At 45.2% G+C, this 25,101-nt stretch overlaps 8 protein-coding genes across 8 annotated transcripts; 4 read left to right on the top strand and 4 right to left on the bottom strand.

The window, feature by feature from the left end:
* Window positions 1-60: 60 nt before the first annotated feature.
* On the top strand, window positions 61-950 carry V1513DRAFT_406235 (40S ribosomal protein uS17). The gene is made up of 5 exons (XM_066895629.1): window positions 61-189; window positions 253-370; window positions 426-541; window positions 603-722; window positions 781-950. Exons 1-5 carry the CDS (start codon window positions 145-147, stop codon window positions 847-849), a joined length of 468 nt encoding a protein of 155 aa, XP_066750748.1. The 5' UTR covers window positions 61-144; the 3' UTR covers window positions 850-950.
* Window positions 951-1,248: 298 nt separating this feature from the next.
* On the bottom strand, window positions 1,249-4,067 carry V1513DRAFT_453775 (uncharacterized protein). The gene is made up of 10 exons (XM_066899296.1): window positions 3,836-4,067; window positions 3,636-3,776; window positions 3,320-3,572; window positions 2,985-3,258; window positions 2,790-2,923; window positions 2,597-2,736; window positions 2,395-2,541; window positions 1,676-2,342; window positions 1,457-1,625; window positions 1,249-1,406 (listed from the first exon to the last, which is right to left on the bottom strand). The coding sequence occupies exons 1-10, from the start codon at window positions 3,935-3,937 to the stop codon at window positions 1,328-1,330; spliced, it is 2,106 nt and encodes a 701-aa protein (XP_066750747.1). The 5' UTR covers window positions 3,938-4,067; the 3' UTR covers window positions 1,249-1,327.
* A 187-nt stretch (window positions 4,068-4,254) lies between these two features.
* Window positions 4,255-5,811, top strand: V1513DRAFT_406231 (GHMP kinase). The gene is made up of 2 exons (XM_066895628.1): window positions 4,255-4,390; window positions 4,442-5,811. The coding sequence occupies exons 1-2, from the start codon at window positions 4,340-4,342 to the stop codon at window positions 5,564-5,566; spliced, it is 1,176 nt and encodes a 391-aa protein (XP_066750746.1). The 5' UTR covers window positions 4,255-4,339; the 3' UTR covers window positions 5,567-5,811.
* On the bottom strand, window positions 5,715-10,304 carry V1513DRAFT_283850 (IKI3 family-domain-containing protein). The gene is made up of 5 exons (XM_066894588.1): window positions 9,847-10,304; window positions 8,728-9,790; window positions 7,615-8,674; window positions 7,283-7,551; window positions 5,715-7,233 (listed from the first exon to the last, which is right to left on the bottom strand). Exons 1-5 carry the CDS (start codon window positions 10,009-10,011, stop codon window positions 5,864-5,866), a joined length of 3,927 nt encoding a protein of 1,308 aa, XP_066750745.1. The 5' UTR covers window positions 10,012-10,304; the 3' UTR covers window positions 5,715-5,863.
* Window positions 10,305-18,179: 7,875 nt separating this feature from the next.
* Window positions 18,180-19,738, top strand: V1513DRAFT_283610 (uncharacterized protein). The gene is made up of 2 exons (XM_066894587.1): window positions 18,180-18,589; window positions 18,647-19,738. The coding sequence occupies exons 1-2, from the start codon at window positions 18,324-18,326 to the stop codon at window positions 19,323-19,325; spliced, it is 945 nt and encodes a 314-aa protein (XP_066750744.1). The 5' UTR covers window positions 18,180-18,323; the 3' UTR covers window positions 19,326-19,738.
* Window positions 19,739-20,360: 622 nt separating this feature from the next.
* On the bottom strand, window positions 20,361-21,612 carry V1513DRAFT_421096 (nucleophile aminohydrolase). The gene is made up of 5 exons (XM_066895952.1): window positions 21,415-21,612; window positions 21,272-21,334; window positions 21,108-21,202; window positions 20,972-21,053; window positions 20,361-20,919 (listed from the first exon to the last, which is right to left on the bottom strand). The coding sequence occupies exons 1-5, from the start codon at window positions 21,419-21,421 to the stop codon at window positions 20,423-20,425; spliced, it is 744 nt and encodes a 247-aa protein (XP_066750743.1). The 5' UTR covers window positions 21,422-21,612; the 3' UTR covers window positions 20,361-20,422.
* A 75-nt stretch (window positions 21,613-21,687) lies between these two features.
* On the top strand, window positions 21,688-22,528 carry V1513DRAFT_385761 (alpha-N-methyltransferase NTM1; the record flags this gene model as incomplete). The annotated part of the gene is made up of 3 exons (XM_066895222.1): window positions 21,688-21,926; window positions 21,994-22,285; window positions 22,337-22,528. 3 exons carry the CDS (start codon window positions 21,688-21,690, stop codon window positions 22,526-22,528), a joined length of 723 nt encoding a protein of 240 aa, XP_066750742.1.
* Window positions 22,478-24,452, bottom strand: V1513DRAFT_453749 (Mur ligase). The gene is made up of 5 exons (XM_066899295.1): window positions 24,219-24,452; window positions 24,032-24,163; window positions 23,386-23,970; window positions 22,865-23,333; window positions 22,478-22,807 (listed from the first exon to the last, which is right to left on the bottom strand). Exons 1-5 carry the CDS (start codon window positions 24,297-24,299, stop codon window positions 22,578-22,580), a joined length of 1,497 nt encoding a protein of 498 aa, XP_066750741.1. The 5' UTR covers window positions 24,300-24,452; the 3' UTR covers window positions 22,478-22,577.
* Window positions 24,453-25,101: the final 649 nt, after the last annotated feature.

Raw genomic sequence — 25,101 nt, 5'->3', positions numbered from 1 at the left:
AGTCACAGCCGATTAGCTGCTCACCCCCAGCGTGGATGTTGTCGGTGACATACTCCGAGAAGGGCTGCGACATCGCGGTCAGGAATTTGGTATTTCGACTATTGTGAAGACCACTTTAACAGCCCTCGAGCACTACCATTCGCGATGGCAACAGAATTGACAGTCCAGTCTGAGCGCGCTTTCCAGAAGGTATATTGATATTATCAAGTGTATAAATGTTAAGGAGCGAAAAATTAATGGCATACTTCTAAGCAACCCCACATCTTCCTTAACGCGAAGACCCGCGGTAAGAAGGCCACCAAGCGTTGGTACAAGGATGTTGGTCTCGGATTCAAGACCCCTAAGGAGGCTATTCAGGGACATTATATTGGTATGAGAGGTATCACATGATTAATTCAATGAGTTTGGCTAATCGTTGATTGTAGACAAGAAGTGTCCATTTGTCGGTCTCGTCTCGATCCGTGGTCGTATCCTGACCGGCACTGTCGTTTCCACCAAGATGCACCGTACGATCATTATAAGACGGGACTATCTCCATTACGTATGTGGTTTGATCAGATTAGGAGTAGAGGACAAGCCTTTGGCTAATTGTGAAAATTCAGATTCCCAAGTACAACAGATACGAAAAGAGACACAAGAACTTTGCCGCCCACGTTTCTCCAGCTTTCCGTGTTGCTGACGGTGACGTTGTCACTGTCGGCCAATGCCGACCAATCTCTAAAGTGAGTAGCGAATTCATTTGTACCGGTTCTCTTGCGTGACTCTAACATTTACTTTCAGACTGTGAGATTCAACGTCCTCCGTGTGAGCAGCGCCGAGAGCGGAAAGAAGCAGTTCAACAAGTTTTAGATGTTGTATAAAAAGTTATTGGGTTTTGTTTATACTAGCATGTGACAATGTATAATGTACAGTTTTAGTTAAGGAAATTTGTTCATTGCTTCGACTGCAACCAAGACTATATCGCGCGCAGATGCGATTGCAGGATTGAGTGGTTTCTAAACCGTCTAGGTTATGTGCCGCCCAATTTGTTGAGTAGAAACTTTGATATCCCTTAGAACACTGGCAGTCCCAAAGCATAGCTAGGTGTGCGACAAGAATCCACAATGTTCAAGTGGCCAACAGAATCTTGGCCTGCATAATGTCTAACGATGAGTTCTAGATTATAAAATAAATGATGCCGGAACGTGTCATCGTATACTACTCTTCGCTATTATTATAGGTTGTTCAGGGGGGCCAATCGAATGAATACTACGCGAAGAAATTTACTCTATTATGTTATCTAATGTAAAACTAACAGAAGGGATTGTATAACTGTCAAATAAAGTGCCTACTCCTTATGATGCAAATCAAATCGAGATGGCTTTCCATATTCAAGTGGTACGAACTTCATGGTCTTATTGTTATATCTTATTCCACACGTTAGCATCTTTGTCATTGACAACAAATTAAAACGTACCCATAGTCGATAAATAGTTCCTCGCCTTCTTTTATCCGCCTTCTAGCGAAAAATGCAATCCTATGTATGCCATTCACAAGGAGAATTCTAGCATGACAGTTTGGATTTTGACGGGAATGATTAATAAACCGCAGCTTATTACCGGCGCGAGTAGCATCAACACATTGATCTATATAGCATTAGCAGTTGCCGTATGAGTGTTTACTGATTCTCATATACCTTTGGTCGATTCGAACAAGAAAGAGACACCGCGCTTATCGTATATCTTTCCCCGCCTCTCCGCTTCGTCTTGTGATATGAGCTCGCCTTTGTACTCGCCTAAGTATTCGTCTTGTTTAATAGACTCTCCCATGAACAAACCCCATCCGGCGACGTTACTGGGACCAACAATAACTCTTTTACCAAGTCCTCGCTGGAGGTTAACATTCTTGCAATATTGCTTATTGTCTACTATGTCTCGGTTCTTCGGATCCAGAACATGATCAGCCCCGCACGACCGGCACATGTCCGGGTCACACTCTCTATTCCATTTGAAACATTCACAGGTACTGGTTCGGCACCTGCTAGTAGTGCAACGACAACCCCTCCATCGCCTTGGACACGAAGCTGGACAAGCACACCCTTTCTCACAAAACACCCTGCTGATAACGGCCGGGCAACGCGAATCACATAGCCCGCTGTGCATGCATGGATTGACATTACCTCGCTTAGAATGATTCCCACTCAGTGAACAGTCTTCCGGATAACCAGTTTGCGCCTTTCGTTTCCGCTTGTTACTTGTAAATATTTGAGCCCTTAGGGAATCTAACCTGTTTTGCCTGGACCCAGGCTTCTCCAGCTTTGCAAAGATTGGCGTCAACTTGAGATCTTCTAGCTTTGCACGAATCTATCTGCAGTTAATAATATAGGCCTGTACCGCAACTTAGTATCACAATTACCTCCCGACAAGATTTGTTGACTATGGTAGTGAGAAGGCAAGAAGTCCGTTCATTTCGGATCATGACACTAGCCGTCATCTTGAGCATGGATATTTCATCATCCGTCCACTCAACTGGAGTAGTCAGGCTTTCTGGCTTATCAAATTTCTGACTGCAATTAGATTGTGCAATTTTCACTACATCTCTCAAGACATAGCTGTACCTTCATTAAGCAGTCTGGAGAACATGGTATGTCTTCAGGAATGATCTTTCGAGCCGCAGTAGACCTATTGGTATTATCGCACTCTTGAAGTGACGGGGGCCGTATTACTCCATCAGGCCCAACTGCCATGTATGTGGAATCTATTCGTGATAAGTAACTGAGAATTAAGCGAAGGTCAAAAAGTTCAACGTACCATGCCAGGGACATTCATGCATAAAACAAAATGAGCATAATAATGAAGAATAAGAATCAAGGTTAAACGCCGCAGTTGATTGAGAACTTCGCAGGCTAGACCGCCTATCATCGATTAAGGCATTTGCAGGGTAGCTGTATGTCGATTGACACTATTAGTATACATCCAACTGACAGAGAATATGATATAGCATACAGGTTTAAAATCTCCCAAACACTTGTTCTCGTTATGTCCTTAAATATCCGGCATATTAATTCTATCTTCCACACTAGCCTTGAATCAAGCTTTCTGGTATGCTCCTCTAGCAGCTTCCGCTTCTTTTCATCTAACTCAAACTTGTCCGGAAATACTTGTCTTCGAACCACGGCATTGGACTCGGCATTATAGAGAAAGTATGATACTAGTTGACTCTTTGAGAGCCCGTAGTTGGCCATGAAGTTGAAGAAATCAGCTGCTAAAAATTGAGCCTCTATATGACATGCAAGCGTGAGTGCAGATTTCAATTAACTCTTGATAATATGAGAACGCACTTTCTCTTCGTAGCACTTCAGCATGACTTTCCGTCTTGTCCTCAAACATTTCCTCTAAGTCTAATCCATCTTCCTCGCCATTTTCACCAAAATAGGGCAGATAGCGTAAAACTTCGTCATCTTCAACATTCACACCTGTTGTTAAAGGTGTATAATCTTTATACAGAGGTAATGACGCCACGAAAGGGACAGAGACACTCTGTTTGATAATCTGCTTTTTGAGCGGTGCCGAGTGAGTATTCTTGCTGAAGGTCTATATGCCAAAACAAACTGTTAGAACATTCACGTCCAATGATCGGCAAGTGGGGCTATGTACTGCTATTGTGAATTTCATTTGCATGCGATGCGAAGCTTTGGCTTCTGGAACAAAGTCTTCCAGAGACCATCTCTGCGCCAAAAGTGCATTAACTGCGTCACTGCGATTACCAGATTGCAGGCGCGAATCAGTCAATAGTTCCTACAAAGTTGCAATTAGAGGCCGTGACATATAATAAATCGCCTGCAAGTGACTAATACGCTAACAACAGCTTCATGTTTCTGCCGGACTTGTATGATATGCTGCCGCAATTCCTGACGAATAGACTTCTCATTGAACTCGTAACTATGTCCCGACGTCATCTTGAGTAAATTGACATAATAGTAACAATACGACTAATCCTGTATCTGCGAAGGCAAAAAATGGACTTAGTAAAATCCAGCTGTAAAATCCAGTTAGTTCACGCGTGTTATGTATTTGGTGTGCTTGTCGTCAACAATGGGCGACCGACACAAGTGCGATGATTTGCAACCTTTTTATGACATCCAGGGGTATGTGAGTTGTGATCTAGTCACGTGAAAGGTAATTGAGATGAATTACGAAATATGCCAAAAAACCTTAAATTCCTCTCCTTACTCGAGATTTTAACGGCGTGACATCGTAAGGTCACATTTTCGGGTTGGCATTAGCTCCCACCACTGTTGTTGCAGGCTTTGTATACAGACATCAACAATTTTTTCAAAGCAGCTCAATTCGACCTCAAAATGACGGGAAAAATATACTCAGCATCTACGACTGCTCCAGTTAACATTGCGGTAAGCAAGCTGTGCGTCCACAGTACGACAATAAGCTAACGACCTGAACAGACCTTGAAGTATTGGGGCAAGCGCGATACCAAGCTAAATTTACCAACAAACTCTTCCATTTCAGTCACGCTCTCACAGGATGACTTGCGGACGTTGACGACAGCCAGTGCCGCAGAGTTCTTTGAATCCGACAAACTGTGGCTCAATGGCAAGGAAGAATCTGTTCATGGACCTCGCCTTCTTGCTTGCTTTAATGAGCTTCGAGCGCTGCGCAAAATTCTTGAGGACGCCAATCCCGAACTTCCCGCGTTGAGTAAATACCATCTGCATATTGTTTCCGAGAATAATTTCCCTACTGCTGCTGGGCTGGCATCGTCGGCCGCTGGCTTTGCCGCTTTGGTGCAGGCTGTTGCCAGCCTTTACGAACTACCTCAGTCGCCGGAGGAACTGTCGAGAATTGCCCGACAAGGCTCTGGCTCCGCTTGCCGCTCTCTGTTTGGCGGATATGTCGCTTGGGAGATGGGTGAGATGGCCGACGGTTCCGATTCTCGGGCCGTACAAATTGCGACTCAGGAAGCGTGGCCGGACATGAAGGCGGCCATTCTTGTTATATCTGCGTCCAAGAAAGAGACATCATCCACCGTCGGAATGCAAACGACTGTGAACACCTCCACTTTGTTTAAGTACCGCACAGATGTTGTTGTTCCTCAGCGTTTCAAAGAAATGTCTGAGGCTATAGTTAACAAAGATTTCGAGACCTTCGGCAAGCTTACTATGATCGACTCTAATCAGTTTCATGCCGTCTGTCTCGACAGCTCCCCACCGGTCTTCTACATGAACGACACTTCTCGGCTCGTCATCGGACTTATTGAGAAGGTCAACAAGATCTACGGCCGTGTTGTTGCTGCCTATACCTTTGACGCTGGTCCAAACTCGGTCCTGTACTACTTGGAGAAGGATGAGCCGATTGTATTGGGATTATTGAAGGCTGCCCTGCCTGATACAGATGGATGGGATAAGAAGCCGTATACAGCCTCAATCTCCCCCGCTGTCCCTGACGGAGTAGATCCTTGCTCATTGGAGGCATTGAAGGAAGGCGTAAGCAGGATTATCCTTACCGGCGTTGGTCCTGGTCCGCAGAAAACAGACGAGGTTCTTATCGATGGCAACGGGCTTCCGAAGTAACTGTGAGTGCTTTCTGTGAGTGCTTTGATAATAACGATGGATTAAAAATTGTAAAATTTGCTCAATAGAAGTTGTTTTCGGCGTTCGGATAACGGTTATAAAAATTTTAGAAGCCGATTGCGTTGCGTTGTTAAAGCGTACGAAAGTTTTCGTATTGTGTGCAGAAGTTCTGTTATGTATTCTACTTAATTTCTAATTGGATCGATCTCTTGCTATCTTACATATGTACACATACAATAACTACCTGATATATTGCAATATGAATCCCAATATGTTCCATGCGACAGATATACAAAACTAGTTGTAATCCAAGATATTCAGCTTCTCAAATTCCTCGACCCTGGGAATCGATTGTTCAGGTAAAAGATACATGTTCCCATCATCATCAAATCTTTGCCTGTCTCTCTCGGAGATCGTGAAAACTTCAACCACGCAACCCTTAATATTGTTGATCATTTCGAGATAACTCCTCTGAATCTCCACCGCCCGCTCATGCATTGCGCGCCGCGAAAGGCTTTCGATCAATCGCCGCGCGTCATTCCTTGTTTCGTTAATACGCTCAATCAAGCGGCGAGTAGAGTTGACGAGATATTCCTCTTCATAGATGCTACCTTTCTTGCCGCGCGCCCGTTTACGTTCTTCTCGTCGTCTGTTCTTCGCAGTCCGTCTGGTGGCCCCGGTATGCGCCGTGCCTCCTGTCTTGCCGGTATACCTTGTTAACAACGAGGCCGACGTAGAAAGCTCGCTAGGAGCTATAGAAATATTATCCGGTACATCAGACTCTTCTGGACCTTCGAAATAGCTCATAGGATCATTAGCTTTCTTGAATCGGAGTTCACGGATACGCTCGAGCTGAGCATTTAATTGGCCGCGACAATCTGAAAGTAGCTCCGTAATTTGGTTGAAGCCTTCGACCAATGCGGGATCGACTATTTCCTCCAGGTAACCAGGCGAATGCTGTTGCAAAACAATCCGAATCGCTTCATCAAAGAAAAATCCTTTGCACAGAGATCTAACAGCTTCCTTCAAATCTCGCCGATACTCGAGATAGATCGTGGCTGCGTCCATGTACCTTCTGTCTTCGTAAAGTGCTTCAGCAAGCTTCTGTGAAATGACCTTGACCTCGTCCTGTGGCAATCTCGCCATACTGCAGACAGCAAGTGCTTCTCTCCAATGCGATCCGAAAACATACGAATCCAAAGCATCAGCATAATCTCCCAACAATTCGTACGCAAGGCCAGCCTCCTTGAACTCATTATTTGACTTTAGATACTTCGCAAAGAGTTTCAGGATCGCATACTGCTTAACTGGCTCGTACTTGTAAATCTGCAGCGCGTTTTTGTAAAGACGGTGTGTCACTACGAATTTTTCGACTTCAGTGAACACATCGTTGCCGTCTTCGTCGTACTTGAGATCGCACAGGTGCACTAATGCCTTGTCATATCGACCAAGATGAGTATCCAGTAGAAAACGGCAGCGCAATGGAGTCTGCTTTTGCAGGCTGTCGATGAATGGCAGGTATTCTCGTGGATCTTTTTGTGACTGGCGAGCAATAAGCAGGGCCAGTCGCAAATCATAAAGGCCGAGAGCATAGTCATACAGTTTGTTCACATCTTGCAAGAAGCAGATATGTTCAACCGCAGCAATCAACTTATCCTGATTGTCATCTGCCCGCGGAGTTAGTGCAATACAACTTACATCAATTTCAACACTTACGACCAAGATTCGCAATTAAAATTAGAGCAGACTCAATATCGGCTGGATCCTTACACAAGTACGCCGTAATAATTGACTGTGTGTGCGTTTTGCTGTAATATTTCAATAAAACCTCCAACAAGGCGTCGCAGATTCTGTTCACTTTTGTCTTCCCATCAGGGCTTCCTTTCGATGAAATGCCCTCTTGTAACGATAACCTTGAAAACGTGCTATTAATCGACGCCGATGGCAAAGTTTCTTTGTAGATAGTCTTCGTGACATCCTCGTTGCTGTCATCACTGGTTAGTGGCCATCAACTTACGCATACCAGAACCCACAAATTCTCTACCTACGTTAATCCAGAAATGAAAAGATCCAAGAACTCGACCTTCCGCAGAGAAGAAACGAACAATTCGACATTTCCGGTAAACAGATCCGGATTGTAATCATATAAGATGTCAAGATTGACGCGGTGCACTCGGCAAGCCATAAAAGCCTGCAAATAGTCCTTCTTATCGATACTCCGCCGAATTCCTGCAAGCACTAGTAATCGAGGGAAAATTGTTTCTAAATTGCCTCGTGGCATTTGTAACACAATCGACACTTTAGAAGGGATAATTGAAACAATCTTTGCGCCGCGCTCAATCGACCGACAGCGTTCGTCCACGCTAACTACCGAGTCAGCAGGGATATCGAAATTAGACTCCTCACCTGTCAAATGCACAAATTTGAGCAGACTTTGGGCAGTTGTGAACGCCAGATGATGTTCGGTGACGATAAACGACGTGCATGAGACACTAATCCTCTGCTGATTTGCGTAGAGCCGCCCGTTGGACGCCAGACCAAATACAATAACTCGATCTTGGACGATTACCTCCGCAATGGTCGAACACCTCTCAGGTAGCCATCCAATGCTTTCAGATGCTACTTCTTCACTACCTGACCCAATAGTAGCGAAGGAAATTTGGCGAATCTCAGCATTAGCCAACTCAACGCAAATGGCTCGATGATCCGTCCGGGTTGCCATAGTCACGACAGAGATATCAAAATCCTCTACATAAATAATGTCATGTTCCAAGTTGCTGTCTAACCGTAGTATCACAAGTCGACTGTACCCATGGTAATCAAAGACAACAGCAAACGTCTGGCGATTAATAAATTGAATTTGTCTCGCGACTCCCGCTTCATCGATTGAAGCCAAAGGAATTGCTTTTGTCACTTGAGGATTGCTGATCTTCGACGGAGTGAGCAGGGACCAAGGGGCTAATTCTACGTTTGAGTGTTCGAGTACTGCAATTATGTCATTCGAACTATTGATTGCCGCTTGAGTGGGCGTCTCTAGTACCTTAAGATCACGGAACGACATTGGTGGAGGCGTATTTGCTATGCCTAAAGGGGTGATCATCAACGCAGCTATTTAGCCAATGATATTAGCTCCGACTTTGACGCATAATTCAACAACGTACTTCCGTTGGCTACCATCAACACGCCATAATCGTTTGGAGGTGACGTAGGACCAGAATAGAGGTTCCACGCGAATTCGTGAATTTCCAAGAGATTTTCACGCCCAAGTATCAATGTGAGCGGCCGCTCTGGATGCCATTTCATGAAGGCAAGTTGTCCTTCGCCATATAAATAAACTTCTTGTTTGAGATACCAGTAGTAATTATTCATCGTCCAGAGCTGTATCCGATTCATTAACAAGATAGCGAGCACTGATGATTCGACATTCCACTGCAGGTCAAGTATAGGCTCATCCGCTGCCAATCGAGTGTTAAATTCGTACCGTCGAAGTCCGTTCCGTTCAAAAAAAATTACATCGAGTCGTCGGTCCTCGCCATCAGCAACTCTCTGCACAGAGGCTATTAAATTTCCTGATGGCCTCCAAGACACAAAACCTTCCTGTCCATTGACTGGCTCTGATACGCTGTCAAGAACACCTTCCCGCGAGTAAACTCTGATCGTTCGTCGCAGCAACTGGCGCATTTCCAAATCAAGTGTATCCACTGAATTCACAGATACATAAGCTCCGTCGCCACGCCATGAGATCCTGACCTTGCCATCATCCATAGCACTCTGAACGCCTTCGTCCACTTTCTCAGGGATTGTAGGGTCTCGCATACCTTTGATACCTTTGCCCTCAAATTGTGTCTCCTTTTTACCCCAGCCGACGGAAACATGCCGCGAAATCTTCAGATCAGCCGCATCGATTTTTCGTTCCGCGAGCGAATCAAACTGACGGTTCAGCAAAATAAAAGTCTGCACACCTGTTGCCAATGCAATAATTTCCTCGTCGGGACTCCAGGCTGCGGCGACTATCCCTTCGTCAATGGACCCCACAATCTCAACAATTACCTCGAGTTGGTCCTCATCCTTGACGCGCACAGATACTATGTCTCCACCAGACAACACTACGACAGCAGAGTTCGTGTCTGGGAAATAATGCAAGTCGACGATCTGGTCTGGATGAGAACCTGGACCGATCGGTACGGAATCCCACGACGTTAGAAGTCTGACTTCCCCAGTTTTCTACAAGAAATATTAATCTTCTGTGGTGAATATATTTAATCGCAGTCAAAGCTTACGTTGATCTCTTGGATCTCAATGTGATGAAACTCCTCCGATGGTCCAAAAGCGCAAATCAAGGTGTTATTGACAGCATCAAAAAATGAATTCGATAACGGCAGATCAGGAACCGATACCGATTGTACCGATATGCGAGACCGCTGAATCGGGAGCAAGTTCCACATATTCCAATCGGTTGCTCATGCGCGGAGAGTAAGAGAAGCTTGCAAGAAATAGGAAGTTCGATCGTTTACCACTATAGGCCACTGAATCTCTACCGAGGGGTGCCCAAGATTTTTGCTCGTTGCAAATTCAAGTAAGTGTTCCTTGAACGGTAAATAGTTTGATTGACGGCGCAACTACTACTACGGGCCCGTAAAATCGAATTTTATTGATTGTGGATAAAAGTAAGACGATTACAGCACAAATCGCACTGCCGAGCGCATTACCCCTGAAAATTGGTCCGGCCATATCCAAGCTTCCCGCCCAGCTAAAAACATTTGTCTCGAAATTTACTGTCCACTTCATTACGATCAACAGTCTTGGAAGAGCATTTACTCGAGCGATTGCCCAGCAACGGGCTTTTTGGTATATTGCAGAAACCATGAAGCAATAGACAAGAACGGAGAGGTAGATGTTGCTTTGTACACAGTACTGGTCAATTATTTCAAATGTGAATACATATTTCCCCTAGATGTAAGGGATGCGGGTCAAGTTGAGATTTGAGATACGATGAAAATATTATTGTTTCTTATAAAAATGATCACGCGACTACAGGTTGTACAGGTTACATACGACGTCTACATGACTTATAATTCGAGAGTACTTTCTCTGTTGGGTACGTACATCAGAAAAATCGAAGCAGTATTCATGTGACAAGTGACACAAACCACGGGAACGGACAAGACAAGTTATCAGCGTTAACTTCCAATTCCAACTGAGACAGACGACGATCATCAAATCCAATTACTTACAATCTAAAGTTTCATACATTTTATTCTCGCCTGGACTGTACCTGTGCTCTCTTCATACTGTAGGCGAATCTCATGTTCCCCACTAAATTATTGTCAGTACTATTATCTGAAAATAGATAATTGGGGCTGAATTATTACTGCCGAGTAATATTCTGATGCTGTCACCGGGAGGATATGCTACTCGAGATTTTCCTAACTCCTGTCTCTAACTATTAGACGAAAGAAAAAATTCGAATCTCGGATTGTAACCGAGGATTTTAGGTCAGCTGAACATGCAAGCTCACCACCAGTGTTTCAAATCTAAGTCGGGGCAATGAGAATCAATATCTGCGGGGAAGAAACGTGGAGAACGTGCAGCCTGTGGAGTTGCATATGTCAATGATCCTTGTAAACTGAGCTGTGGTGAAGCCGTGCAGGATTGACATATAACACGTAGAGGTGCAGAGTGGGTCTTGGAGAATTCCGCTATGTTTCACCCGAAGTGATGTCAGCTCGAATTAGATGGCACATATCGACTTGCAAGTCGTAAGGGACTATTTCCTGAAAATATGAAAGAATCGATTCCTGATTAATTATATAAATAACATGTTAAATAGTCGCTTAATCTTAATCATTTTATTTAGTAGATAAGGATGAGTGAGGATCGTAGATAAGGACGACGATCACATGCAGCCGCTGAATTATTGACAGTGTCGGAACGCATGATGACGGAGGCTGCGCTGCGGATAACAGTCTGAGAGTTAGCCATATCCGCATCAGTCCCGTCCAGTCTATGATTCTCGTCGATGAATCACTTCACTTCTGTTGGATAAATCGTAGAACGGATTACACTTTTCGGTGAGAGCCGATTTTAGCAAGTAACAGGTAAGTTATGTCTTACTGGTTTAGCAACTTGTTTGAATTGCAGAATTGTCACCCGGTTTTGAGATGAGCTGTGGCTTTCATGCGCTAGTGGCTTTTTTTTAGCCGCTGGGAAATGCCCGCTCTCTAAGTTGCAATTCCGTTATCTCCCGCGATTGTGTTTATCTGGACCAGTTGCTTGCTCAAAGATAGTTAGTAGCAAAAATCCTGACTGAAGCAAAATGAGGGTTGACTCGACTGTCTCTAATATAATACACATTGCCAGAAGTAATTGTTTTATTTTTATACACGAGAACCTTAAGCTCATCGAAGACGATCAATCGGTCATTGAGTTTCGCGTGGTACAAATATAAGGTCAACGATTGTCGATGTTCCCTTGTCGGGCTCATCCGACGAATTGTCAAGGTCATTTCCCCGCAATAGCCTTGAGATCCGCGGTTGACTGGGCTCCGACCGCCGTACCGAATTACCCACGAAGTAATCACATGCGGCCTGTCACAGACAATAAAAATGACTGTATAAAATACTTAAAAAACTTCACGATGGAATCACGTGGTGTAAGAGACACAACTGCTATAACAGGCACACCAAAAATCCACATCAGTAATGTACCGCCCTGTTTCGGTTACATGGTACTTACAAATGTTTGCCACCACAATGCTCTCTATATATATAAAGCTTTTCATACTATGTTACGAGTTGCGCAATTTCGCTTATGCATGGCACTAAGTGACATACAGTTAGCGAGATTAGTAGGTGGCAGAGGGCTGAGGTGGCTGATCCTTTGTCCAGCGAGGAAGTATAAATTCATTTTCCCTTACCCCACGATTTCCCGTGTTAATTCGTCGGTTACCTGGCTATCCATATCGGCATATGTCCTTCAGCGACCAATCGGAATAGGAACACACTGGCCGTAATTCGATAAACAAATTACAACATCATAATCGACAGAAACTATACAATACCAATTGGTAGCTTCGCCTTGGGGCTATGAGTCCAAAAATTGCCAAACTCTGACTTGCTTTGTATGCGAGTAATTTAACCAATTGAGCCGGGGCCGACGAACAACAATGTCTGTTTGTTACTTGCCTGCGTCTGTCGACGGTATCATGCGTATTCCAATTTTCAAAATGTATGGTGGAAACTTGAACTAGAGTTGCACTAAGAAGCCGTGGAGAATACTTGCGGACTAGTGCCGATCAGCGGATTTCCAGACAAGTTTATGGCTGTCGCAGATACACGGTATCTGCACTCCTGAGTTGCCAGTTGGTACTACGATGGTTGTCTGATTCATCTGGCCCAGTCTTGTTCCACGTTTCTCACTGGCAATTTCTCAGATCTTCAGAAGGTTGGACGACCCTCTAGCACCGAAACTGTGTGCTATTTTTTGTTGCTCGCTAGCAAGTGACAACGGTCTCGGCAGCTATTCCTTGTAATAATTAACGGTAATCCTGCTTTTATGTCGATCCATATAGCGTTACACTCATATAGAGTTCTACGCTAGAACCAAAGCTTTGGATCGTCCTACTAATCAAGGGGATCAAATCGCGAAAATTACTAAACTTCTCTTGGTGTCCTTTGTATTTACGGTCATTTAACTTATCTAGTTAAGTCACAGTAATATACACTGTCACGTGAGTAGCTGAGATATTTTTGATAGAGCATGGATACTGGTCAAACTGTTATCGAATGGATGACATGAATACAAAGCGTTGCGTATTACGCTGGATACTTGGACTAGTGGAGGTCATCATCCCAAGACCGCAGGCACGTTTTGAGGACGAGTGCGACAAGGCCGCTAGGATGGTATGTCTACATTGTCGTGCCTGCACCGACAAAAGAAAGCCCGATGATGACGCGAGGCATCACTTACTGCTGCTAGAGCATCGCGGTAAACCCGTCGACTTGTAACCTGCGACTGTTACGTGGACCGAGCCGTCCGTCCGCCCGGTGTGTGGCGCCACTCAGAGACAAATTTGGGCGACTTGATGCCAGCTGTGATCCTGTAACCACGTGGGCAGTTTCTATCCAGGGGAACCGTAATCAGCAGCATTTGCAGATACCGCATAAATTGATTTATCGTCAATTCTGTGCGCCTAACAACATGAACTTGCTCCGAACCACAGCTCGCCTCGCCTTAGCGAGTGATAGACACAACATTATTGAGTTTAATGGCATACCGGCATTTCTACTGCTCGCTTTGGGCCGAAGCGTGGCAGGGTCCGTGCCGCACGATTAAACTTTAAAAAGGTAAAAAATGAGACAAGTTCCAAGCCTGGGTTGAGTCTTGTACCCACAAAACTCGCCGCCAAAACCATTATGCACTATCGTGCTAGGTTTGAGATGCAACTTAGTCTGTTGACGATCGGATCGAGTCATCATTACTCATAGGCGGTTGACTAAATTCATGTTTTGCTCTAGTTGGGATGTGGGACGTTATCAGGTACAATATATAACAAATACACCACCCACATAGTCTTTGGTAGTGACGTCGTCCGTCCACCTGCTCGTACCGGTAAATGCTATTTGTGGGTGGAGGCTAACGCGTAAGCAACGCCGTAAATAGTTCATTTAGGGATTTTGGCAATGACCATTGCGTAATCAGCGAAAATTATTGCGAAGATCGTGGGCCTTGTCTAGTGCGTGTTTTGCGGCAAGGGGTGATTTGACTTACATCCACCGATGGGACACGACCAATGCATCGGTTGCGTTCCAGCGTTCTAGTTTATGACGGAAAACTTGCGGGGCGGGATATGCAAATGGCTCATTATTCGTTGCTACTTGTATGCAGGACAATTTGTTTAGTTAACGTACTGTGCCTTTGTCGGATCAGAACCCGCTAACATTAAATAAAACAATCATCAATGTAACTATTTCATACAACGCTTAATATTTATATTCGTCCGGCTTCATGACTTCCAATTCAAGAAAGTCCCGCGACAAATTAGAGCAAATCTGTACGGACATAATTTAAAAAACATTAGCTCGCCACTAGTGCGCAATATACTTTCGTGCCGTTTCCGAGTTTCGTCGGATTGTGCGACATTCCTCGGTCTAGAGCGAAACTCTCGCTCTACGCACCCTGTCGCTCTCAATATGTGAATATAAATGATAATAATCAAATTGACATATATGGTCATATAAGTTCGTTTCGCGGAAGAATGCTGAAGCTGATTTGCGTACTTGGCCTCTGAGTGTCAAGTAGAAAATTAGCGATTGTGGCTCTCCATGAAATAGACTCTGGTACTTAACCCTAAACCCTAATAATTTGATGAGATAGCTTTTACTCCGAGCTCATGGATGCCGTTTATATTCGTCCCGTCATTGTCACTAGAGCCTCTTGCACCCCAATAGCATAGAAACCGATCATTAGCCAAGAGATGTCTACACATAATATGAATTCATTTACTAAAAGATCGATCTGGACCCAAGTGAGATCGTGCCCTCATCGTGGACTATTACCTGACTCACCGTGCATCTTTGTCGTCAATTACATCATCATGGGGACAGGTGTACCAGGATCCTAGGAAAACCTTCCTCGCTTTGTTATTAACTAGCAAAATATCATATGATAAATCTATCACTGATCGCTCAACTTGCTTTTAGAAGAACGTCAATCTGACCATATGATGTGGAAGTTGCTAGAAACTTCCATTTATAGCAGCAACTGACTTTTATTATTTATACGCACTTTGAGAGCGACACAAGTCTTTTCGCACTCTGCTATGTCTCTAATGTTTATGTAGCACTCCCGGTCGGAATAAATGAATTGTGGAGAAGGAAATCAAGGCGGCCACTAAAAAACAACAGACAAGTGGGCTAACCATATTGTTATTGATTATCCTCTTACATACTGAAAAAGTATGAGATGGACCAGACGACAATGTCACGCTATTTCAGGCTTAACATGGTCCGAGCGGATCCATTCTCTACACAGAAGATAGAATCATCCATTGGGAAGTGATAAACCATGACTTTACGAAAATGTGCATGGATTGCACGGAGTGGACCGGGCGAAGATCTCAAGATCCGCCTTCAAGATGGCCGAAGGTGTGGGACGGAAATGATCCGAAAGACGGTACATAGCGAGAGCATTAGATCAGACCAGCAGCAACACGTGGGTAGGGGTTCGTCTAGGTCGCCATCCAAAGTAAGTTTTGGTACAAGGCACAGTTCAAGCGGCTCCAAGCCGCTGGCAGTGCACTACCTTGACGGGTCTTACCGTTACAACATTGACGTGAGACAATTCTGTTATTTGTGATCTGCAGGTCACAGTTCTTACTGATACTGATTCACCAGCCGATTGGTACCTTACAACATATCTTTTTTGCGACTAATCTCGAGGCTTTCCAAGAACTGCAGCTGTGGCAGTGGTGATAGTCAACTGGAATCTGAGTGCTTACCTGGAATTTGTTCTTAGTGGGGCGAAGGGATCTTCATCAATTGGACGGCCACGAGGACACGATCGGGAGTCGCTGAGCTGACTTGGAAAGGTTGCCAGAGCCTAGGAATGTCTAGCCTGAATTTGGTGTGGACATTTCTTTTTCCTTACCATATTTTGTTCCAATTTTCGAGGATCACGAGATCGGTTTTGGCAGGAGGCATCTGAGATGTGTCTGGTCTGATCTTCGACTGTCGGCTCGTTCTTGCACTATGCTGTTGTATACTGTGTTAAAATATGTAACTAATTATAGAGTAAAAAAATATATCACAAACCTTAATATATTCAATTCGACTTTTTTGCAATTATATATTGTAAAGGAAGTACGCTTATTATCGGTGGTCTATGCAAAAAGAGAAATATATGGAGGCATTGCTACTAGAGAAGGGCGAGCGGCGAGTGTGTTCTGCTGCCAACCTTTCACATGGCTGCAGACTGAAGAGAGTGGAGCGAGAGCGGTGCAGATGCCGGAGGGAAGGATCCGGGGTATGCTGGCTAGTATGATTAGTACATATGCAAAAATAAGCGAACTTTGGTAAGTAACGGTACAAAAGTCAGAGTTACCGGATGATGATCCCCAAGCTGGCTAGTTACACTAAAAAGCACTCGCGCTAAGACAAAGTAGTTAGGGCTTGGCAGCGGTGCAGCCTGTTGGGTTGTGCTTCGCTAGTGCATAATTTGCTTGCAGATCAGATAGCTCGGTCTCGTTATTTTACGGCGCCTCGTCAAATTGAGTGCTCGTTCATTTCGCTTGAGCTTATTGCAAGGGCCTCCGCGACGCGAGACCCCGGTTGCACAAAATGTCGTCTGTTGTCTGCTCCCACCCCGCCCCGGCTCCGGATGCGATTTCCGTCTTAATTTTTCTGATCACTAATTGCCTGCTCCGCTGACTCCGCTGACTCCGCTGCTCCGCGGATAATGACAATTATGCAGCCGTATGGCAGTTGGTCACTGACATCGACGCCGATTACGAGAAAATAATGAGGTGGAGCAATTACGGCCGACTGAGCATGGACGGTCCGGCTGGTTGCATTTTCACATAATGATGATCTAAGTCCAGCTTTACTTTTAACTCTCCCTGATTCGAACGAAATATTCCAGATATTGTAGATCCTAACGTTGCTGGCCTTGGCTTTCTTCTTGCCTTTTGTATGATGTATGTGGATTCTACGCTTGCGATATTATGGTGTAGGGATTCTAATCGCCCTAGAATTTGGAAAACATTCGCAGGCGAAAAGGCTGCTGAACGGAAAGCTACTGGGCATTAAATTGGGGGTAGCGTCGAGGATGGCAGCGGGAATCGCGCCGTACGAAGGAGCAGTTTCCTGTCCCCGGGGCCAATCGCCACCTCATCAGGTCCGCACAGGTACGCTCGTCTGGTCGATGATGGGACGTGAAGTCTATCGTGGAGGATCGCTGCTTGTTTGATGAGGAGGGACTCAGGATGCTTCTTGTAAAGTCTACTCGTAGATGGCATTGATTGAGTTCTGGCGTTAGGATCGACATACCATTACTTCAGTCACCATGGATGTCGGCCTGAACAATGAATCGTTCGGACTATACCGACTAGATTGACGCCAAATTTAGTTTTTCGGCGATTGCAAAAAAAGTTTGCTTGCCGATCACCGAAAGGAAGAATGCGAAGGTTGAACGTCGTCGGCGATCGGATTTACCGAACCGGAAACATGACGCAAGTGGTTTTGTCATTTGAACACCAAGCGGGTGGGCAGGTTTTGATACCAAGTCACATCATAACCCATCTGACGCCGGTAGTGGAATCACCAGTCACCCGGCAGAAAACTAGGTATGGGTTTAGCAGGGACCAGGCGGTTACGAAGGACTTTTGGTTTTCGGGCAGTTGCTTTTTTGTCGCACACAACGTTTTCAGGTGTCGGTACGGAACGTTGCAATCGTGCCTGACCACTCTCCACATGCTACTACTCCGGACGCCGTCTTGCCATCATTCTCTGTACCCCGCTGTCTCTCTGAGGCCCACCTTAGTTACTATATAAATACTGCTGCTGCTTGCCTCTACTTCCTGTCTGTCTTTCTCTCTGTCTGTCTGTCTATCTGTCCCCATCAAAATCTGTGTTGCTGCTACCGAATCCCATTGTCGCTCATTGATAGTGACAACATGATTTCGATCCAGGATATCCTCAACCCGTCGGAAGAGCTTCAACTGCCGCATCGCGCCGTGCCGGTTTCATAGTCCTCTATAACCATGCCCACACCATCCGCACTCCTCTCGCCTTCCATATCTCTCCACTCTGACGGCGATGACGCGGATGCATATGACAGCTCGTCGACAACTTCCCGTTCCGAGTGCTTCGTCCCATACGAATGCGTGTGTGCTGGTGCCGACAGTGAATGCCATGTCGATGTACCTGCTCGAAAAGTGGTCTCTCATATCTTTGGCCGGAACAAACGCCAGACACTTGCCATACCCGAGGATATGTGGGTTTTCATCTGTCGGAGGCACTATCAGAGGTGGGTTCAGATACATACAAGTACACATGTAGTCTACGGACACTAACTTTCTCGCAGGGAAAGCTATCGAAAGGAAACTTTCCCTATACTACAGACAAAGCTCGTGCTCATGCAGCTCGACAAACTAGAGCAATGGGGCAAGGTCAGTAATTTCAAGGTCATCAGAAGCAAACCCAAGCGCTGCGCGCCACGAGCATCGTATGCCGCCGCCACACTATCCCCGCGTTCACAATCGTATCCTTCTGGCGCCAACAAAATCGACATTCAGAGTGTCATCGAGAGAATGGTTGACGATCAGACGACTTATTCGTTCGCGCAGATTCGTGCACTGATTGTTGCCATCCAGGATTATCTCGAGCGCGAGACGGATCCTTCTCTAAGGGTGTTCCCGAATATTGAGATTCTACCGAATATTGAAGGTCCACTAGCGTATATTCGGCGTGGTAGGAAACGGGGATCGCTGTCCAGCTTGGAATCGACGTGCTTGACCGAAGAGACACCATCGACACCAAAACGGAGACGCATTTCGGTGGCAATAACCGACCGGCAGCCAGTTTTGCTTGCCCCGAAACCGGTCTCACCGGCAGGGCCAGTCAGACCGACTGCCACACAATATGCCTATCATCCATATCCGCCGCCTGAATTGCGACGGCAGTCGAGCGAAAGTGATCCGAGACTGTTCCCATCGCCGCCACTGGGCTTTTTGCAGTATCAGCAGATGTATGTGCATAGTTAACACAGGCATATGATTTGAATGGGACTTGTAAGGTATTCGACCTACTCACCCGCAGGCGGGGTTACGGATCATTCGCACCTTTTTTTTTTTTTGGCTATTTGGTGATGGCGGCGTAAAATATGGCACGTTAGAATCTAGAATTAATTCAGGCTCGCTTGTTAGGTCCATAGTAAAATGATGGAATGGGGTAAAATCTGCATATAATGCCGCATTTGTTTACGCATGTTAATATCTGTATGATATCGATGACTGAATGTACTTAATTAAAGCTCATGATTCATAATTATGAGTTCGACATGATACAGTCCGCACTCCACCGAGTGTCTTACCGACAGTGATCGATCCATAAAGCACGTTGTTTCCGTATCAGCTGTAAAACGCTAATATGGATCCATGGCCAGCCAGCCAAGGGGGAAAACAAAAAAAGCACATGCAAGCTGCACCACATGCAAAGCGACAAATAGAAGAGATCGATATCTGCTGTAATTTAGGACGTGACCGCTCTCGATGACTATATTATGAGTACACACATGAAAACATACTTCCAATCGTCTTAATGTATGTGAAAATTGTTTAGGATGTCTCTCATAGCATTATCAGTATAATGAATGAATTGAAACATATCAGACATAACAATGTGGAGTCAGCCCCCGTGCATCATAGTAACTTTCATTTCAAGTTGCCGTGGCCATGACAGATGGGCTTGCACAAGTGAGTTCTTCTTATTGACCCGAAGCTTGACAAGAAATGGCAAGCACATGTACTCGACGCTCTAGGTTCGTTTCTGACAAGGGCAAATGATGCCTCCAAGGACAGAACACTACGATGACATGTCATCGTCATGGCAACGATGTGTCATTGATTCGCGGGTCAGCGAGTTGCTTACTGGAGCAATGCGCTCCAGACCAAGGTAACGCGGAAGGATCGCTAAAGTACAAAGCCACCAATTCACAACCTTTGTGTCAAAGTTCATCGACACAGAATTCGGCTTCAGCAAATCGGATCTAGGGGATCTTCCACTGATCGACACAAAAGGACCTCACACAACTGCAAACAATTGCTTGTATTCACACCATAATTTCCGACTAGTCTACACTCTAATCCTTCTCAGAAATAGCAACAAGCCGAGCGTCAATCTCATCCACCGTCAGCTTTCGGAAACGGTTGTCTCCATCAATCCCCACAACTCCGATTTCAATATCGTTCTTGCGGAAATCGACACTTAAAACGCTCGACAACGCCGTAATCGCCAACTCCACGACCGCCTCCCAATTTCCCTCTGCGCACTCCTTCTTCTTCAACTTCTTCTCGAGGTAATTCATCGCCTCCTGCTGCTTCGGCCCTGTCGCTGTTGCTTTGTAGCTCACATAGTATCCCGCTGGATCGCACTTGTACAACTGAGGCCCAAATTCGTCGTCCACAGAAACTACTGTGATTGCGACACCCAGAGGGCGCATATAGGCGCGCTGAGTGTAAACCTGATTGATGTTCGCCAGCCGCTTTGCGAGAACGTCGCACGGCATCTCGTATCCATACTTGTACCTGTACTCGGCGGCCTCTGATTGGGCGCGGGTCACGGCCGCTCGCGCGTCGGCTATTTCCATATCAGACTTGATTCCATACTTGCATAGTCGACAAAAGCATACCAATTTGGCCAGTCAAGACGGCACCTATGCCTGGTGAAATCTGAAATATGTAGCTAACAGATTCGGGATCGAGTAATTTATCCTACCCATACCCGTTAGCAGCTCTCGCTAAATAAATTATCCACGTTCGGCATACAGGAACTTTCTTTTGTGAGATAACAACTGCACAATCTTTTCCTCGTAATCCGATCGATGTGATATTCGCGGCCGTCACAGCTTTGAAAGCATACTCTACGACATGTCACATAAGAAAATACAATTTAACCAAAATAACTCGTGTCAAAAAGATCCATCCCGTACCGACTTGGTATAACCGGCCCTCGGGCGAGAAAATTGTGATATGTCTATCAAATCCAGCGCTATCTAGATTGCATGTTAGCAAACCCCAACTTGATGATCGGTCATCAATGATGACACTGCAGTCGATCGCGAAAAATCCATACTTGACATTGCTATCTATCCGTAAACGATTATGCTTCTCTGTACTCTAGTATCTCTCAGCACGATGCAAGACGGATTGAGTGATAAACGAATGCTAGATCGATGACTGGTAAACGTAAACGGCGTTATGGGACGGCGCGGTAAAAGAAGCGTGCGAGATGGTTCGCGGGCCACAGCCACACGATGGTGTGGCGTATCATGGCGCAGTCCCTAGAGATGTAGTTTGTTTCAGCAACTAATCAGCTTCGCACACTATACATTACTTAAATTCCAGAATGAGTGCGAACAAGATTGAAGCACCGGATGCGCATATTTCCTATGCAGACGCTATCGATTACTGGACTGGCGTACCAGCAACCGTCGACGGTGTTCTTGGCGGATTCGGACACACGACTCTGCCGAAAACCGACGTCAAAGGCTCAATTGCGTTTCTTAGGCGCATTTCCAGGTTATATCCAGCATTTGAAGAGTCTGGCAAGAAATTGGGGAGTAGGGGTTGCGATGTTGGTGCAGGGTGCGCCAATTTTCCAATGGCTATATCAAATCGTTGTTGGTAGAATCTAACTGTATGAGGCAACTAGAATCGGCAGAGTAACACGGGATGTATTATCAAAATTCTGCAGTAAAATCGACTTGGTTGAACCCGTCGTACCATTCGCGAATCAAATCAGAATTGAGCTGGAGCGTAAAAATTTGCTCGACAAACTCGGCGACGTGCTGCAAATCGGAATGCAAGATTTCACACCAGATCCAGAGAAGTATTGGTTTATTTGGTGTCAATGGTGTTTGGGCCAGCTCAAGGACGCGCATTTAGTTGAGTTTCTAAGACGGTGTAAGAGCGGACTGCAGAAGGACGGTTTGATATTCGTGAAGGTGAGTGCTGACACCGACCTTTCATATCGCTTGAGGCTAATGTTCATGCAGGAAAATAATACGTCTACGCTTATGGACGAGTTCGACAACACAGATAGCTCCGTTACCCGAGCAGATCAATCATTTAGAAGATTATTCGACGAAGCAGGGCTGGAGCTACTCGACGCTGAAGTTCAGCAAGGACTACCGCAAGGTCTATTTCCTGTGCGATCATACGCACTGAGGCCGAAACAAGATAGCTAATCACAAGTTGAAAGTCTATCATATATTGTACACAATCCAACATGCATGTCTATTTATCAAGTACAACGAGCAGTCCTCCAACTAAATGCAAACTTCCCGTAACCAAAACTTGAACGTCTTCTTCCTTCAGTTCACGAACGTATTTAACCGCATGTTCGATCGTCGGTAGAACAAGTATCTTACTAGTTGGATCCAGCTCCTCCCACTGCTCGGCCAATTCTTTCTGCACAACTAGGTCGTGGATGGCTTGCTTTGAGTTATTCATCGACGTCAGTTCTGCTGCCGATGACACACAACGTTAGTTCAGTCATTAATAACAAGTTAGGCTGAACCCACCAGCTTGATATCCACCGGCAGACCACGTAATGTTTGTGCAGAATATAACTTCATCGAAGTGAATATCCGGACCGAGAATAGAGTGAAGACGGCTCACCAACGATTTCGCGTCCCGCGTTTGCTGATTGAAAAGTAATACTTTTTTGGCGTTGTTTCGTGCTTTCGTACTAAACCACTGCGCTACAACCGTTATACTCTCGTCTGTATGTGCACCGTCTAAGAGCCACTCAATGGTGCCGTCTTTAATAGTCTGGCATCGCCCATGCCATGAAGCATTCTCCAGACCATTAATAAACTCAGAGGGAAGATCGTCGTCATCAGTACATTCTTCAGGATAACGGCCCAATACCCGAAGATGTTCGCGAGCCAAGGAAACTGCTAAAGAAGCATTGATGTTCTGAAACTCGGCGTCTATGCCGAGACGGGTCTTCGCGACCACTGGATGAACGGGCACCGTAATCAGTTCGACCTTATAAAACTGTTAGACTAAACGTGTGGCAACTGTTCATTGAAATACTTACATTTTTCTCAAATGCTCTTCCTTGCAATGCATCCCATGCCTCAGCCTTCTGCTTGACACTAAACGCCTTGGTTCCAGTCTTCATGATGCCACCTTTATTCCACGCAATTTCCTTTAAAGTCGTACCGAGTACTCGTGTATGATCAATTCCTATACTTGCAATACCAACCGCAGTCGGCCTTCTGATTATATTCGTAGAGTCGTACTCCCCACCAATGCCAACTTCATATATGGCGGTGTCAACATTTTCTGATAAGAAAACATGAAAAGACAATAGAGTCAGAAATCGGAAATACACTGGTCTAACACCATGTCCCATACTCGGAAACGTAGACTCCTCGGAGACACTCTCGGACAATCTGTCCCACACTTCAAAAAAATACCGCGTAAATTTGTCTTCAGATAAAGGGTTTCCGTTGATCGATATCCTCTCTCGAACGGATTTCAAGTGCGGCGACGTGTACACTCCAATTTTTGATAACATCGGCTGGTATTGGGACAAAATCGAGTACGTGAAGGCACAAGTTGAGCCTTTGCCTTTTGTACCAGTGACGTGTATTATATTGAGTCTGTCAAGATCTGAGGGCTGTTCGACGAATTAGCTGTGTCCACCCGCATATTCCATACAAATGAATAGCCATATTTACCGCATAGCCAACACGCCTAGCCCACTCTACCATTTCCGGAATCGCTCTAGTGTTCGCTTTCCGCTCGGACTTTCGAATTACCTCTAATGTCGCGAAATTGGTTTGGAGCGAGTTCAAAGCATCGATTGCATCCTTGGTATGGCAGTCAATTTCTGCGTCGTTAAAGCAATAAATGTAGACTAAATACCCCGTATGACCGCGGATTGGTTGCATATCGACGGAAATGCAAACTAATAATCCGTCTTTTACCAAAGGCTTGCCGGACCATTGCTTCCCTCTGCCAGCGGTAAAGTCTCGATAAAAACAATAGTGTTCGAGACCACTTTTCTTAGAATAAAGCGTAAATTTCGCTACCGCGGCATAATATAAATCCAACCAGATGATTTTAGTTCAATTCCTGTGTGCCTTGGCGGGGTGCACGATATTTGAAGCAAGGATTTCACAATTTTTGCCAGGGGCGTACGTGTAGATGCAGTGTCAGGGCCAGGGTTAGATTAAGTTTTTACGAAGTCAATATAAGCTTGTGGCCATTATCTATATCAAGCAATATATGATTCAGATATTGTCGAGCAATTTAGATCTTTTAGAAATTCGATTTTGCGCAATTACTACAAATAAGGTAGGCAATAGATGTGTCCAATGGTAGTCACGTGCTGAAGCGAGAGGCACATGCAATTTTACCTAAAGAATCCTCAGAGGGTAATTGGATATTTTCTCACCAAGTTCCTTAAAAGTTCGGTAACTTATCACAACCCTAGCCCTAAAGTTATTTCTTACGATATCGTTATAACTAGTTATATCGTCTCACGCTCACGAGTAGGACGAGGAGGCGGCGTAGAAACAATTCTTGACGATCTGAGTCTTGATGATACGTTGTTCCGTTCTGGTTCTGTTTTCTTGGGTCGTATTTTGTAGTTGAAGAGGGATAACCCTGCGTCTCGGCCAGGACGGGGTCGATCTGTGGTGTAGCGGGGTTATTCGAATATATTGATAATGCCCTTTGTCCCGTAGCTTGGGCACCATCGAGTATCTCCCGAAGAATGTCCCGGAAGTGCAGAACATTATTCTTG

The sequence above is a fragment of the Lipomyces chichibuensis genome, assembly GCF_038497645.1.
Source record: "Lipomyces chichibuensis strain CBS 12929 unplaced genomic scaffold V1513scaffold_63, whole genome shotgun sequence".
Lineage (NCBI taxonomy): Eukaryota > Fungi > Ascomycota > Lipomycetes > Lipomycetales > Lipomycetaceae > Lipomyces > Lipomyces chichibuensis.
Note: the sequence above shows the minus strand (reverse complement) of the source record. Positions and strands in the feature narration are given on the sequence as shown.

What these genes read in the sequence shown, in the direction of transcription:
- V1513DRAFT_406235 (XM_066895629.1), top strand. Translation starts at nt 145, where the DNA reads ATGGCAACAGAATTGACAGTCCAGTCTGAGCGCGCTTTCCAGAAG. An exon ending in GACGGGACTATCTCCATTAC is followed by an intron (nt 542 to 602) that starts GTATGTGGTTTG and finishes GTGAAAATTCAG; the next exon opens with ATTCCCAAGTACAACAGATA. An exon ending in AATGCCGACCAATCTCTAAA is followed by an intron (nt 723 to 780) that starts GTGAGTAGCGAA and finishes ATTTACTTTCAG; the next exon opens with ACTGTGAGATTCAACGTCCT.
- V1513DRAFT_453775 (XM_066899296.1), bottom strand. Translation starts at nt 3,937, where the DNA reads ATGACGTCGGGACATAGTTACGAGTTCAATGAGAAGTCTATTCGTCAG. An exon ending in GTTTGGGAGATTTTAAACCT is followed by an intron (nt 2,924 to 2,984) that starts GTATGCTATATC and finishes ATCGACATACAG; the next exon opens with CTACCCTGCAAATGCCTTAA. An exon ending in CTTGTTCGAATCGACCAAAG is followed by an intron (nt 1,626 to 1,675) that starts GTATATGAGAAT and finishes AATGCTATATAG; the next exon opens with ATCAATGTGTTGATGCTACT.
- V1513DRAFT_406231 (XM_066895628.1), top strand. Translation starts at nt 4,340, where the DNA reads ATGACGGGAAAAATATACTCAGCATCTACGACTGCTCCAGTTAACATT. An exon ending in CTGCTCCAGTTAACATTGCG is followed by an intron (nt 4,391 to 4,441) that starts GTAAGCAAGCTG and finishes CGACCTGAACAG; the next exon opens with ACCTTGAAGTATTGGGGCAA.
- V1513DRAFT_283850 (XM_066894588.1), bottom strand. Translation starts at nt 10,011, where the DNA reads ATGTGGAACTTGCTCCCGATTCAGCGGTCTCGCATATCGGTACAATCG. An exon ending in GTTGATGGTAGCCAACGGAA is followed by an intron (nt 8,675 to 8,727) that starts GTACGTTGTTGA and finishes TTGGCTAAATAG; the next exon opens with CTGCGTTGATGATCACCCCT. An exon ending in CTTTTCATTTCTGGATTAAC is followed by an intron (nt 7,552 to 7,614) that starts GTAGGTAGAGAA and finishes CAGTGATGACAG; the next exon opens with CAACGAGGATGTCACGAAGA.
- V1513DRAFT_283610 (XM_066894587.1), top strand. Translation starts at nt 18,324, where the DNA reads ATGCCCACACCATCCGCACTCCTCTCGCCTTCCATATCTCTCCACTCT. An exon ending in TGTCGGAGGCACTATCAGAG is followed by an intron (nt 18,590 to 18,646) that starts GTGGGTTCAGAT and finishes ACTTTCTCGCAG; the next exon opens with GGAAAGCTATCGAAAGGAAA.
- V1513DRAFT_421096 (XM_066895952.1), bottom strand. An exon ending in TCTCACAAAAGAAAGTTCCT is followed by an intron (nt 21,054 to 21,107) that starts GTATGCCGAACG and finishes GGGTATGGGTAG; the next exon opens with GATAAATTACTCGATCCCGA. An exon ending in CGTCTTGACTGGCCAAATTG is followed by an intron (nt 20,920 to 20,971) that starts GTATGCTTTTGT and finishes ATATGGAAATAG; the next exon opens with CCGACGCGCGAGCGGCCGTG.
- V1513DRAFT_453749 (XM_066899295.1), bottom strand. Translation starts at nt 24,299, where the DNA reads ATGGTCCGGCAAGCCTTTGGTAAAAGACGGATTATTAGTTTGCATTTC. An exon ending in CCAATCCGCGGTCATACGGG is followed by an intron (nt 24,164 to 24,218) that starts GTATTTAGTCTA and finishes TGCCATACCAAG; the next exon opens with GATGCAATCGATGCTTTGAA. An exon ending in TGCCGGTGGATATCAAGCTG is followed by an intron (nt 22,808 to 22,864) that starts GTGGGTTCAGCC and finishes TGTCATCGGCAG; the next exon opens with CAGAACTGACGTCGATGAAT.